This window comes from Rhamphochromis longiceps, linkage group LG1, assembly GCF_057381845.1.
Source record: "Rhamphochromis longiceps isolate RC_006_pf linkage group LG1, R_longiceps_female_GT1.1, whole genome shotgun sequence".
NCBI classification, from domain to species: Eukaryota; Metazoa; Chordata; class Actinopteri; order Cichliformes; family Cichlidae; genus Rhamphochromis; species Rhamphochromis longiceps.
The window spans coordinates 43,137,669-43,150,170 of NC_140557.1; the positions used below are offsets into that span (position 1 = coordinate 43,137,669).

General features: G+C 40.2%; 1 protein-coding gene across 7 annotated transcripts in view; it reads left to right on the forward strand.

The window, feature by feature from the left end:
• The first annotated feature begins 2,380 nt into the window (after positions 1-2,380).
• celf1 (cugbp, Elav-like family member 1) overlaps positions 2,381-12,502 on the forward strand; it is a 58,182-nt gene continuing 48,060 nt past the window's right edge. For 3 of the 7 annotated variants that reach the window (XM_085410234.1, XM_085410267.1, XM_085410309.1), the window contains exons 1-2: positions 2,511-2,847; positions 10,258-10,377. In XM_085410234.1, coding sequence (XP_085266360.1) covers positions 10,274-10,377 — 104 coding nt within the window. In that variant the 5' untranslated portion in view covers positions 2,511-2,847; positions 10,258-10,273. The other 4 variants (XM_085410243.1, XM_085410259.1, XM_085410250.1 and 1 more) reach the window with 4 other exon arrangements.

Sequence of the window (12,502 nt, forward strand, 5' to 3'; positions counted from 1 at the left end):
ACCTTGAGGTACCCCTGAGCAAGGTACCGTCCCTACACACTGCTCCCCGGGCGCTGCATTGGTGGCTGCCCACTGCTTCACTGGGTGAATGGGTTAAATGCAGAGGAAATATTTCCCTATGGGGACTAACACATACACATTATTATTATTAAGTATTTGTGATATATCTAGGGTTTTCATTACTTGTCCAAGGCATTCAACTATTTCACTTTTTCAGCAGCAGAGAGATCCTTTTTCTTTTTCCAAAGATTTTCAGCTCAAGATATTGTTGCATTATTATTCTTTGTAAATAAACGTTTATTCTGAGAATCCTGTGTTTGCGTCCACCAGCTTCACTATCCTTGACAAATGAAGAAAATTTGAAAAAGCACCACAGAGATAATTCAGTATCTCGGTGCTGCCTCACTGGCTAAACAGGATGCTTGGCCTTTCTAAATGAAAATCCTTTGATTAAAAAATACCATAAACACACGTCTCTGACTAGCTTTTTTGTGAGCTACCTACATTTTGAACTTGACTATTTTTTTGCAACTTTCATGATGTTATTTTTAGCTTCTGGCATCCCTTCACATAAGATGTTAAACACTGTGGCTGTTGACAGCTCAAATGGCGACAGGTATGGCCAGTGTTGGGTAAGTTACTTTAAAATAGTAACTTAGTTACATTACTAGTTACTTCTCTCAAAAGTAACTCAGTTACTTCAAGTTACTCGTTACTTTCAAAGTAACTAGTTACTAGAGAAAGTAACTTTGGTTTTACTCAGAATTCTCTTGTTAATGTGTTGCTTCCATAACTTTGCCAGTCTTCTAGCTTGCTTACTTGCCACAAGTGCACTGTGCCACCTACCAATAGAAAGGAAAAGATAATGTGCATATTTCCACGAGAGAAATCCCACGCCTGGACCGTCATTGACTGCTGCCATGATTCTAGCCTACGTCACAGCGTTATGTGCGCCTTTTACATCCAACACAAAAACTGCAGTCGTGGTGCTTTCGATTGTACTCAGAATTCGGAAATTCTGCCTTCTGAATAGGAAGATGTAGGTAACATCAGACTGCAGATGAGCTGCATACAGGGCTGGACTGGGACAGAAAATTGGCCCAGGCATTTTTTTAAAAAAAATTTTATTATCTTTTTTTTTTTTTTGTGTGTCCCGTTTGGATCTTTAGCATCAGAATTGTTGTCTTGAGGCCAAGAAAGATGCCAAGCGGATTTATTTTACCAAGTGGATCATCATGGCCTTGCCATATTGGTCCATTTGATTTTATTTTCAGTTGCTACAAACGGGACAGACATGACTGGGGGATAGGACAGGGAGAAAGAATGAAGAGAGGGAGAGAAAGAAAACCAAAGGGGAGAAGAGACGGTGAGAAGGGGGGGAAGAAAGAAAAAAAAGAAAGAAAAAAAAAGCAAACAAAAAAAACAAAACACCTGGGTCACCTGTATGGAGAAAAAAAACAGAAGAGAAAGCAAACAACAAAGAGCAACATAATAAAAAAAACGGCACCATCACAATAAACTAGCTAGCAGTAGATATCAGTAGATACTAAATAATAAACGATATTGTGCAGCACGCAAGATAGACAGCGCACAATGTGCTTTGAGGCAGCAGCCAAGAAAGCTGTAGTCTAACTATTAATCATAGTTTTGCTAAATAAAAGGATCTGGCTTGCATCAGTCACATGATCACATTTAACCAATGATCGCCCTTGACGGCAGAACGCGCTGGTTACGAGCCGGGAACGAGCTCACAAAGAGCACGCGCATTTTTTGCGGTCCGGAGCTGTAGGAGAAACACAGACTTCCTTCATCCACCTGCTGGCCTCCAACACTTGCTAATGTTACTGAATCTGTGGAAGCTCCGCGATAGCCACCACACGAAGTAACGAGTAACGAGCCTATCTAAATCCCAGTAATGACTAACGCGTTCCTGATTTTGGCATAATAACTAGTTACCGTGCTCGTTACCACAATAATAATGTAGTTACTGTAACGCGTTACTTAATAACACGTTAGTCCCAACACTGGGTATGGCACACTCAAAAGTAAAAAGAATTTATCTAGTAATATTATTATTATAATTGCTGTAACTAAATAATTTGCCATATATGGGATGAATAAAGTATTTGTTATTGTCATCTTCTTCACATCTTTATGATGTTTTTCCACAACTACAGTTAACAGGTGTTTCTAATTAGAAATATAGCCACTAACAACGAACAATTAATTTTTTAAGGATAACTTATATAAAGCTTTTTGATTTTAATATCTTTAGATTTCACACCTTTTTAAAAAGTTAAACATGAATATCTGTTAACTTTATTATTTTTCTATTTTCAATGGGGAAAACAACAACAACAACAAACAAAACTGAACCACATTGCTGGAAAGTAGGAAACGATAGTCCCTTTCTACGGACCGTACCACGTTACACTTTGAACAAGGGAATTGTCACGTGCACTTTCACCATCGTTACGGACAGAAAGGAAGAAGTAAGATCGCTTCTTTTCGTTTCAAGGAACGATTCTACATTAAGCCATTCAAATTTAAAAGGAAGCAAATATCATGCTGATGTTGGTTCTGACCGGTTCCTTTAAACCTCTCCACCCCCTTTACAGCTGTCGAATGGAAATGGTTCAGCATAAGGAGACTGCCATTTTACACAGTGACTTCTAGTTAAATCTATGAAGTGACAGACCACAAGTTATCCACACGTGTTGTGGTCAGTTTGTTTTCCGAGCGGTGCAATATTTTTAAACGTCACACTGTTACATAATAAGCAAATATCCAAAACACGATTTCGCCTGTTAAGCACAAATCCAACTAACAGTGAAGTAAAGAACCCGGGTAAGTAGTTGAGCATTTTAAGTTAACTGTTGTCGCTAGCGTTAATGACACAGACAACTCACGAAGAGGCAGCTGCTGGGCTTGGAGCATAGTTTGATGGCCCGGCAAAAATATTGTTTAAGTCACGTCATGACGAGTTTGGGTTGGTTCGCGTAAGGGAGCTGTGCTTACAGTATCATTTGGTAGTAGCGATACGAATCATTAACTCACTTGAAAGGTTTGTGAATATGTGCACATAAATATGTCCAATATAAATGTATGTATTGTACAAAATACACATACATGTGACGTCACCGAAAGCGGAAGTCACCCCTGCCACCTCTCTCGCAGTAATAGTGGACTTTTTTTTTATTTAAGTCTGATCTGTTAAACTGTTAAGCTTCTCTGCACCAGGCAACAAGACCGCCTCCCAGCTTTAATAGCAAGCTCGAGTTTAGAAGATATATAGCCAAGAGGTCTGAGCTAAACCTTTGATCCTCTGGAGTGTATCACTTCCTGTATTAGTGTAAAGCAGAGAATCATAGCATGCTGCATGGATGCTACTTGTACTGCAGTAAACAGCCAGCACCAAAACATATTTTGGACAGCTAAAGTCAGCAGTTTATCTTCAGGCTGTTTTTCAGGGTTCAGTCTTCTGCTGGTCAGCTCATTGGATTAAAGTTAATGTAGTAAAAGAGAGAAAACTGTATAATTCTGAATTATACTAATGCATGAAGCATTCACACAGCAACCTGAGGTAACTGATTGTTGCTGAGGTAAAGTTGTTTGTTTTTGTCAGAGAAGTCTGGAATTAACATCTCCAGTAAAATAAAAAAAATGCTGTGTGACAGCAAGTAAAGTGGTGAATGTACTCTTAATATAACCAAAATAACTGTTTACTATCTTGATAATCAATCATCCAAGTAAGGAAATCACAAAAAGTTGATACTGTTCATTTGGAGGTAGCGTTTTCAGCAGGAGAAACGTTTTGTCACTCGGCCGAGTGCCTTCTTCAGTCTCGGCTGACTGCAGATTTCCCCAACCTGACCACTGATCAGTGGCCATGAGTAAGATTCACAGAGTTTGCAATAAGCTACCCCTAGGCCAACTCCTCAATCTAGAGATGGTCTTTCTCTTTTCACGTAAATGGCCTCTTTGACTCCCCAATCAAACCAGCGTTCCTCCCTGTCCAGGATGTGTACATCCTAACCCTTTAAAGAGTGGCCACTGGCCTGAAAGTGTAGACTGCTGAGTAGAGTAGAGCATGGCGATATGACCAAAAATATTTATCACAATATACATTTGAAAATTTGCTATAACGATATAACTGACGATATAATTGAGACTAGACAAAATACTTTACAACTCCACAACTTTATTAGTGCAAAATAAACCATCAATGTATTTTCACTTAAACAAGCAGCTGTTTTTTGCATTAAAGTTATATAAAAAGGTAACAGTGCAAATGCAAATTCCTTGCTGACAGTTTAACCTAAAGGCATTTCCAGTGGACATTGCACCACTTGATGGGTTGTCGGAGCATTACGTCTATCGTAGGGAGGAGCCTCGCGGAGTGATACGTACTGTGCTTCAACATAATATTACCGTATTGCGTGTGTATAACCTCTTTTTAAGTTTTGTGGCTATTATATACTAGGACTGTTCGATATAACGATATATATCGGATGACGATATTAAAAACGTCTATAGTTTCATTTTACGCTATCGTTTGTTTCATGGTGTCGCAAAATAAACTGTTTACGACAATATTTTTTCATCATTTTGATGGTCACTGTAGTGGCTGTATTAATTTCCTAAAGTTCTCTCTTTCTCTTATATTTAATATAACCACACTACGGACGGACAAGCGCCTGTTTTTATGCGTTGTCGTTAGCAACAACGACGGTAACACCATCGCATGTCCGCTGGTTTATGTTCCACATAAACCTTTCACAATAAAGCTCAAGATCCTGTTGAGACTTTTCAAAATAAACCGAATCACTCTCACGAGATTCACAGAATTTACAGAAAATGTTACATTTTTGTGATTTATATCGTTATCGGGATGATAGAATTCTTATATTGGGATATGAGATTTTGGTCATATCGCACAGGCCTATTATATACTGTTATGCTGACAATATGTCGGCCAATGTCCACTGGAAATGCCTTTAGGTTAAACTGTCAGCAAAGAATTTGCATTTGCACTGTTACATCTTTATATAACTTTAATGCAAAAAACAGCTGCTTGTTTAAGTGAAAATACATTGATGGGGTTTTTTTTGCGCTAATAAAGTTGTGGAGTTGTAAAGTATTTTGTCACGGTTTGGCATGGCTGACCGTGGGGGGTGTAGGGAAGGAGGACCCAGGCGCGGTGCTCTGTGTGCGAACAGTGCATTTATTTACAGTGTGTGGTACAAAAGAACAATAAATCCCCGTGTTTTCCCCAGACTCCCGTGTCGTCCTCCTAGTGCTCTCTGCTCCCGTGTCTGCACTCCCGGTGCTCGCTGCTCTTCAGGCCTTCCACGCTCCTCCTGCGGGAAACAATAGCGGCAGCTGTCAGGACACTAAACAATGGCAGGCATGCACTTAACGACGAAACCTAAACTGGGTGACTAACGTGGAGTCTCAAGCAATGATCCCACGCTGGTGGGAGCTCCAAGACTCTCTTAAGTAGCTCCCCCGACGAGGCCTGATCAGCAGCAGGTGTGTGGCTTCGGGTGTGGCCAGTCCCCTAGCAGGGCCACCCCCCCCCCACAAGTGCTCAGACACACAGCCACCCACACACATATGTACAAGCATAGAGAAGGGGAAGCAACACCAAAAATACATAATAATATAACAGGTCCATGACTGCCCAGGGGTCCTGGGTCGCCCAGTCCAGGACCCCTTGCTGTCATCGGCTTGACTTTGTATCTCAAATTATTCAAATGTTTCACCTTCCTAAGGAACATTATGAAGGTGCTAAGAAAAAAAGGCAAAGATGTGGTTGTCGGTGGCCTAACCAACTTCAACTTCATTTGTATGGTACATTTAAAACAACTATTGTTGACCAAAGTGCTTTACAGGTTCAGCAAGTGAAAACAGTGATAAGGGACAATAGAAATAATGACAAGACAGATGTGGAGCACTAGTAGTGATTCAGGGCCTGACAATGCAAGCGTGTCAGCAGCATTTGCAGCTGATATTTAGTTGTAACTCAATGGCCTAGGCATTTTTAAACAAGAACATTTCCCTGGGAACTACTAGACTATTTGGGAAATTCTTGACTATTGTGGCAGATTATTGACACACTATCATTTATTTTGCTGTTGCCTTTAACTTTATAGGTTTTCCTGTTTCTACAGTAACATTTAATTGTCTGGAAGTCAGTAGCATGCTCTCTTTGCTGCATTTCAGTTGTGGCAAGCAAACAGCTTCTGGATATGTTACACCCACCACTGATGGTGGTGGTAGACTGACTAGTGTGCAAACTGGTAAAGACTTGACACAGTAATTAAGATCATTAATGTGGTATTGTAATCATTATTTCTTTTAGACCACAGTCATTTTAATGTTTTTGTGAATTGCTGGGTTATGAATAATTTGTTAATGTTCAGTTGTTTGCCAAGTTAGCTTGCTTCCTGTGGGTTGCCATCGTTAGATAAAGTGATTAGATTCCTAATCACTGAAGTCAACTTAGCTTGAGTGTCTAGTGGCTCTAGCATATTGATTTATGTGTTGGATGTCTTTGTAAAAAAATTTTTTCTTTTTTTTAAACATATTTGTTTCAGGGCTCTAGACTAACCTTTTGCCATGGTTGCACTGGAGCACCTAACTTCTTTTTTTCTTAGGTGCACCCAAATGTTTTAACCACATCGCTTAACACCGCAGCTTTACATGTTCACTTTTTAAAAAAAATTGCTGTCCATACTAGAGATGGACCGATCCGATATTACGTATCGGTATCGGTCCGATACTGACCTAAATTACTGGATCGGATATAGGAGAAAAATAAAAAATGTAATCCGATCCATTAAATATCACGAAAGCACCTCACAAAACTTGCAACACGCCGAGAAGTAAAGCAAGTGTGTAAGTCCATCTCTGAATGTAAAGCATTCCTGCGTTAAGCTTAACAAACGATATATGGAGCGACTGCCTCTCCTGCTGCTACTTCAATCATGAAACTGCTTAATGACCAGCTGATCGGCTTTTCTGTTGCGAGTCCGTCTCTGTTGTTTGCTTTTGGCCCACTTTGCACCAGAAAGAGGAAACCAGTGGATAAACAACAGCAGCACGTTTAAGCTTGATAAGCTGTTGTTAGAATGTATTTAATATTACTTTCTACTCGAGGATCTTTTTCTACAGCTGACGGCTGGTAACTGTGCAGGGGCGGAGCTAGCAAAGTTTAGCCAGGGGGGCCGATAGGGCATTAACAGGGAAAAGGGGGCACAAAGACATACTTTTCTTTCTTATTCTCATTTAAAATGTCGAGCTTTTAATAAATAATTATCTGACACCCAAAGTTTTAATTTGATGTAAAATGAATAGAAGTCAATTACTGTATATAGTAACTATTAAGTCTAATATATATATACCTAAATATCACGAATATCACGAAAGCACCTCACAAAACTTGCAACACGCCGTAACTCACCTCAGAACGTTAGCACGTCGGAGCAGTATGCATCACGTGATAGAGCAGCTGTGGCATGCGGGACCTGTCGGTGCTCTGGATAGCATTTGGAGCTTCGCTAGCAACCCGGCATTTCATCTCCGACAAAGTTATCCCGAGAGAAGTAAAGCAAGTGTGTAAGTCCATCTCTGAATGTAAAGCATTCCTCCGTTAAGCTTAACAAGCGACTGCCTCTTCTGGCTGCTACTTCAATCATGAAACTGCTTAACGATCAGCTGATCGGCTTTTCTGTCACGAGTCCGTGTCTCTAGTTTGCTTTTGGCCCACTTTGCACCAGAAAGAGGAAACCAGCGGCTGAACAACAGCAGCACGTTTAAGCTTGATCAGCTGTTGTTAGAATGTATTTAATATTACTTTCTACTCGAGGATCTTTTTCTACAGCTGACGCTGGTAACTGTGCAGGGGCGGAGCTAGCAAAGTTTAGCCAGGGGGGCCGATAGGGCATTAACAGGGAAAAGGGGGCACAAAGACATACTTTTCTTTCTTATTCTCATTTAAAATGTCGAGCTTTTAATAAATAATTATCTGACACCCAAAGTTTTAATTTGATGTAAAATGAATAGAAGTCAATTACTGTATATAGTGACTATTAAGTCTAATATATATACCCTAGTAAGCTATAGTACTTTTTCCTTTGGGAAGGTACCATCTGTGCAGTCTGCAATTTTGTTGAAGAAAGATGTTGAATCTATTTAATATTTCTTGAAAAATAATTGATTTCTGTGCATTTTTTTTCACACTGCATCAAATTAAGGTTGATTACGTCGATTAAGCATCATGAGGTGGAGCGTGAGGGGTGGTTCCCTATTTTGGGGCAGGGATAGCTCAGTAGGTAGAGTGGTGGCCCCATGATCGGAAGGTCGGGGGTTCGATTCCCCTGAACAGCTACCCTGAGGTACCCCTGAGCAAGGTACCGTCCCTACACACTGCTCCCCGGGCGCCCAATGGCTGCCCACTGCTTCACTGAGTGAATGGGTTAAATGCAGAGAGGGATTTTCCCCACGGGGACCAATAAAGTACACTTTCTTCTTTTATTTATTTATTTTTGTTGTTGCTGGGAGTTGGAACCCTATTAGTTAGGTTGCTTAATATTTACGCTAAGTACTCTTTAAAATACCAGAATAGGGAGGATGGTGTAGGTTTGAGTTTATTAGATTGATCAGTATTGCTGAACTATGAAACATTTTTTTTGCATACAGGTATAACAGAATAGCTTTAGTGTAGTTGTTGTTTTAAACTTGAGTATGAACTTATACAAAATGCAGCAAGATATTTAAAAACAGTTTTGTTGATTAAAAAACACTATATCGGATTCATATCGGTATCGGCAGATATCCAAATTTATGATATCGGTATCGGACATAAAAAAGTGGTATCGTGCCATCTCTAGTCCATACTGGCAACATTGATTTGTAAAGGATTAACTAACAATCTTGTTCTTTATTTGGAGCACATTTCTACAAGAAAGATAAGTTACCATATTTTTTGGACCCTAAAGTGCACCAGATAATAAGGCGCATGAAACCAAACAGTCAGATAAGTCAAACTTTACTCAACTCATTCCTCCACTTCTGTACCATTGATTCATTAATGTTAAATTCTGTCACAGCAGCATGTCTCTTAACAGGTGCCATTTTGAGGTCCCTATACACACACAATATGGTAATATTATGTTGAAGCGCATATTAATCTGTGAGGCTCCAGTAGGGCTGGGCCATATCATATTGTTCAACAGTAATACCGGTATAATGTGAGGCAATGATAATACAATGAAATATCGCGATAGAATATGGGTAAAACGCGCATGCGCAGTGCCTTTGTTTTCATACGCACATGGCGGCGACAGTGAATGAGAAGGGGCGAAAGTGGATCGTTGAATGAAACAGGTGAACCAGAATTGGTTTGTAAAAATGCTGCAGATTCAGTGGTGCGGAACTGGTTTGGCTTTCGTCCGTCAGATACACAACAAAGCACATTTTTTGGTAGAGCATGCAAGCGGGCCGTCGTTATTACCGAACTGATTTTATGAACACGGCGCTGAAAAATCTGTCAAAAATGTTTTAGTACAACTTTGCTAAGCTACGAAGCCGCACCGCTTGATGGATTGTCGTAGCATTACGGCTGCCGTAGTCGGGAGCCTTGTGCATTGTGTGTGTGTGTGTATAACCTCTTTTTAAGTTTTGTGGATATTATACGTGGTTATGCTGAGGATGTGTCGGCCAGTTTCCACTGGAAATGCCTTTTGGTTAAACTGTCAGCAAGGAATTTGCATTTGCACTGTAAAATGTTTATATAGCTTTAATGCACATAAAAAAAAAAAAACAGAAACGAAAGGATATTAAGTGCGCCTTATAGTCCGAAGAATACGGTAATGAAAATGTTCCTGTGCTTAAAGTGCTTCACTGAGCTGAAATTTAAACTTAAAATGTCTCAAGATATATAAAATGAAGTCCAAATTAAAAGTGCCTCAAAGACTTCGAACTGAAGATCTCAGTATCTGAACATCTTACCTTGGGCATCAACATCTGAGAGGTTCCGCTATTGACTATCTCTCATTGGTTTAGACCACGATATGGAGCAGCAGCACGGAGTTGGTGTGGCGGTGCTTCAGCAGCCCTCTAAGCAGCTCTAAGCGGCCCTCTAAACGCGACCAAATTGGCCGAACTCCTAGAGCCTTGTGTTTGTAATTGGTTTCTTTTGTGTCTTGTCCTGATGTGTCTCTTGTGTGTATGTGTGGGTTTGTGTTTTACTAGTACTACTAGGCCTTGGATGGATAGCCTTGACCCTGAAACACTGTATGTGTCTCAAGAACACACTGGTCTGCCCTCACATGTCCTTGCTACCGTGGAAGGCCCCAACCTGGAACTGAGGGGGTAAGTGTGTGTGTGTGTGTGTGTGTGTGTGTGTGTGTGTGTGTGTGTGTGTGTGTGTGTGTGTGTGTGTGTGTGTGTGTGTGTGTGTGTGTGTGTGTGTGTGTGGATATGGAGCACCATAACTACTCTGCATCCAAAAGTCCACATTAGCAAAAATGCACTGGTTGCTAATGAAGACTAGCTAACATAGTTAGAGGAAGCTAAGAGCAAAAGATGCACCAGTTGGACACATTTCACAGTTGCTGTTGCCGTTTCCTTGTTTGCAATAGTTTGTGGTCGATGTCCAAACCACTGTTTGGAAAAGTTTCATCAGAAGCACCGTTCTTTTCAACTTTTTCTCACCTTTCTTTCACCTCTCTCTCTCTCTCTCTCTCTCAATGTCTGTCATTACATTAACTTTGCATTTTTTGCACTTAAGATAACAAGTTACTGTCTACCGTCTTGATAGTGTCACCTTCAACTCATCTCTGTCTTTTCTTCTTCTCTTGTGTGTTTGCATGCATGTATGTGTGTACACACACAAAGTAAACTAAGAACACAGAAAAGCGATAAAGCAGCACTAATGTAAATGACAACAAAGTGCGGTAAAGACTCTTAATCTAAGCTGTAATTAAGTAAGTTGCGTGAATATGCACAACTGCATGAATATAACGCAAATAAAATTTCCCGGAGGAACCCACCCAAGGAATTAATAAAGTTTCATCTAATCTAATCTGAATAATATAAAATCTGATACCAGCGTTAAATTATTAAGGTGTATTGGTGTATTTATTATTTTTGCATAGAACCATCAAATCCACTTTTTGTCAAATTAAATGCTTTAAAGATCTGGTCCACATCAGAACTGCACAAATAATCTATAAAGCAGCAAACCAATATTTGCTGCAAATAAGATCAAATCATCATGGCCTGATAGGAATCCTTATGTTCAGCTAGCCTGTCGTAATAACTAATGTAAATATCACAGCATTTAAGTCACAGATAAAGTAAAAAAGAAAGGGCATCATTATATATTGTCATATTTTCGCTCAAAGTGCTTTATTATGCCTCATTCACTGATTCACACCCATTAATACAAGCACTTCAGATATACTCACAGTTTGTTGAAATCACACATTTATTATCTCATATTAATTATGCACATCAAAGCTGACCAAGAAAACCGCCTTCATATTTTTCTGTATTTTACCCTCAGTTATTTTGACACAAAAGAATCTGCTGTGATGCTCACACCTTTAACGCTGGTTTGAGGGCGGAGTCAAGGAGGCTATTTACATGAAAAGGGAAAGACCATCTCTGAATGGAGGAGGGGGCCTAAGGGTACATCTGTCACCATCTTACAATGCTGTGATTGCAGCCATTCCCCAGCTCTCTGTGAATGGGACTCATGGCCATTGATCAGTGGGTTTTGGTCAGTGGTTGTTGATCAATGGTCATGAGAATTTGCATAATTATGATTAAGGAACTGACCTCCCAGCCCATTGTTCCTTCAGTGGGCTGGTTTCAGTCATTATGCAAATTTAAAGTCACTTGGATGGGTGACGAAACCTTTCTCCCACAAAAAGCTACGTCCAGATGAACAGAATCAACTTTTGGAGAGGTGAAAATACTAGTAGTGCTAGCTGCACGGCGTCAACACATTAACGAGGTAACCGCTGACGCTAACCGCGACGCTAACGTGTTGACGCTCCACGCATGGGGCATTCCGCGGTAACTCGTTAACGGAGATTTGCCGCGTTAATACGGTTATGGTGTTATGGTATCATTTTAACGAGAGTAACGGTGCAGCACTAAAATAGTAATCTCCAAACGTTTTCTTTTTTATCGACCAGCTCCTCTTTGATAGCTGCCGTCTCCATCTTGTCGTTGCCTGCGGGTGAAGCGATGGGGGAGGTGGAGTTGTGTCCAGTGAAGGAGAGAGGCGAGGCAGAGTAACGCAGCGTAGAGACAAAAGTGGACGAAAGAGAGGCAAACTTGCGGTTCCACAAGTATAATTATTATGTAACATAGACTATATCGATATAAACGATATTGTCACATCTCATGTCTCGTATAAAAATATATCGATATATTTAAAAACTCGATATATCGCCCAGTCCTAATTCCACCATCATCTTTCTGTGTG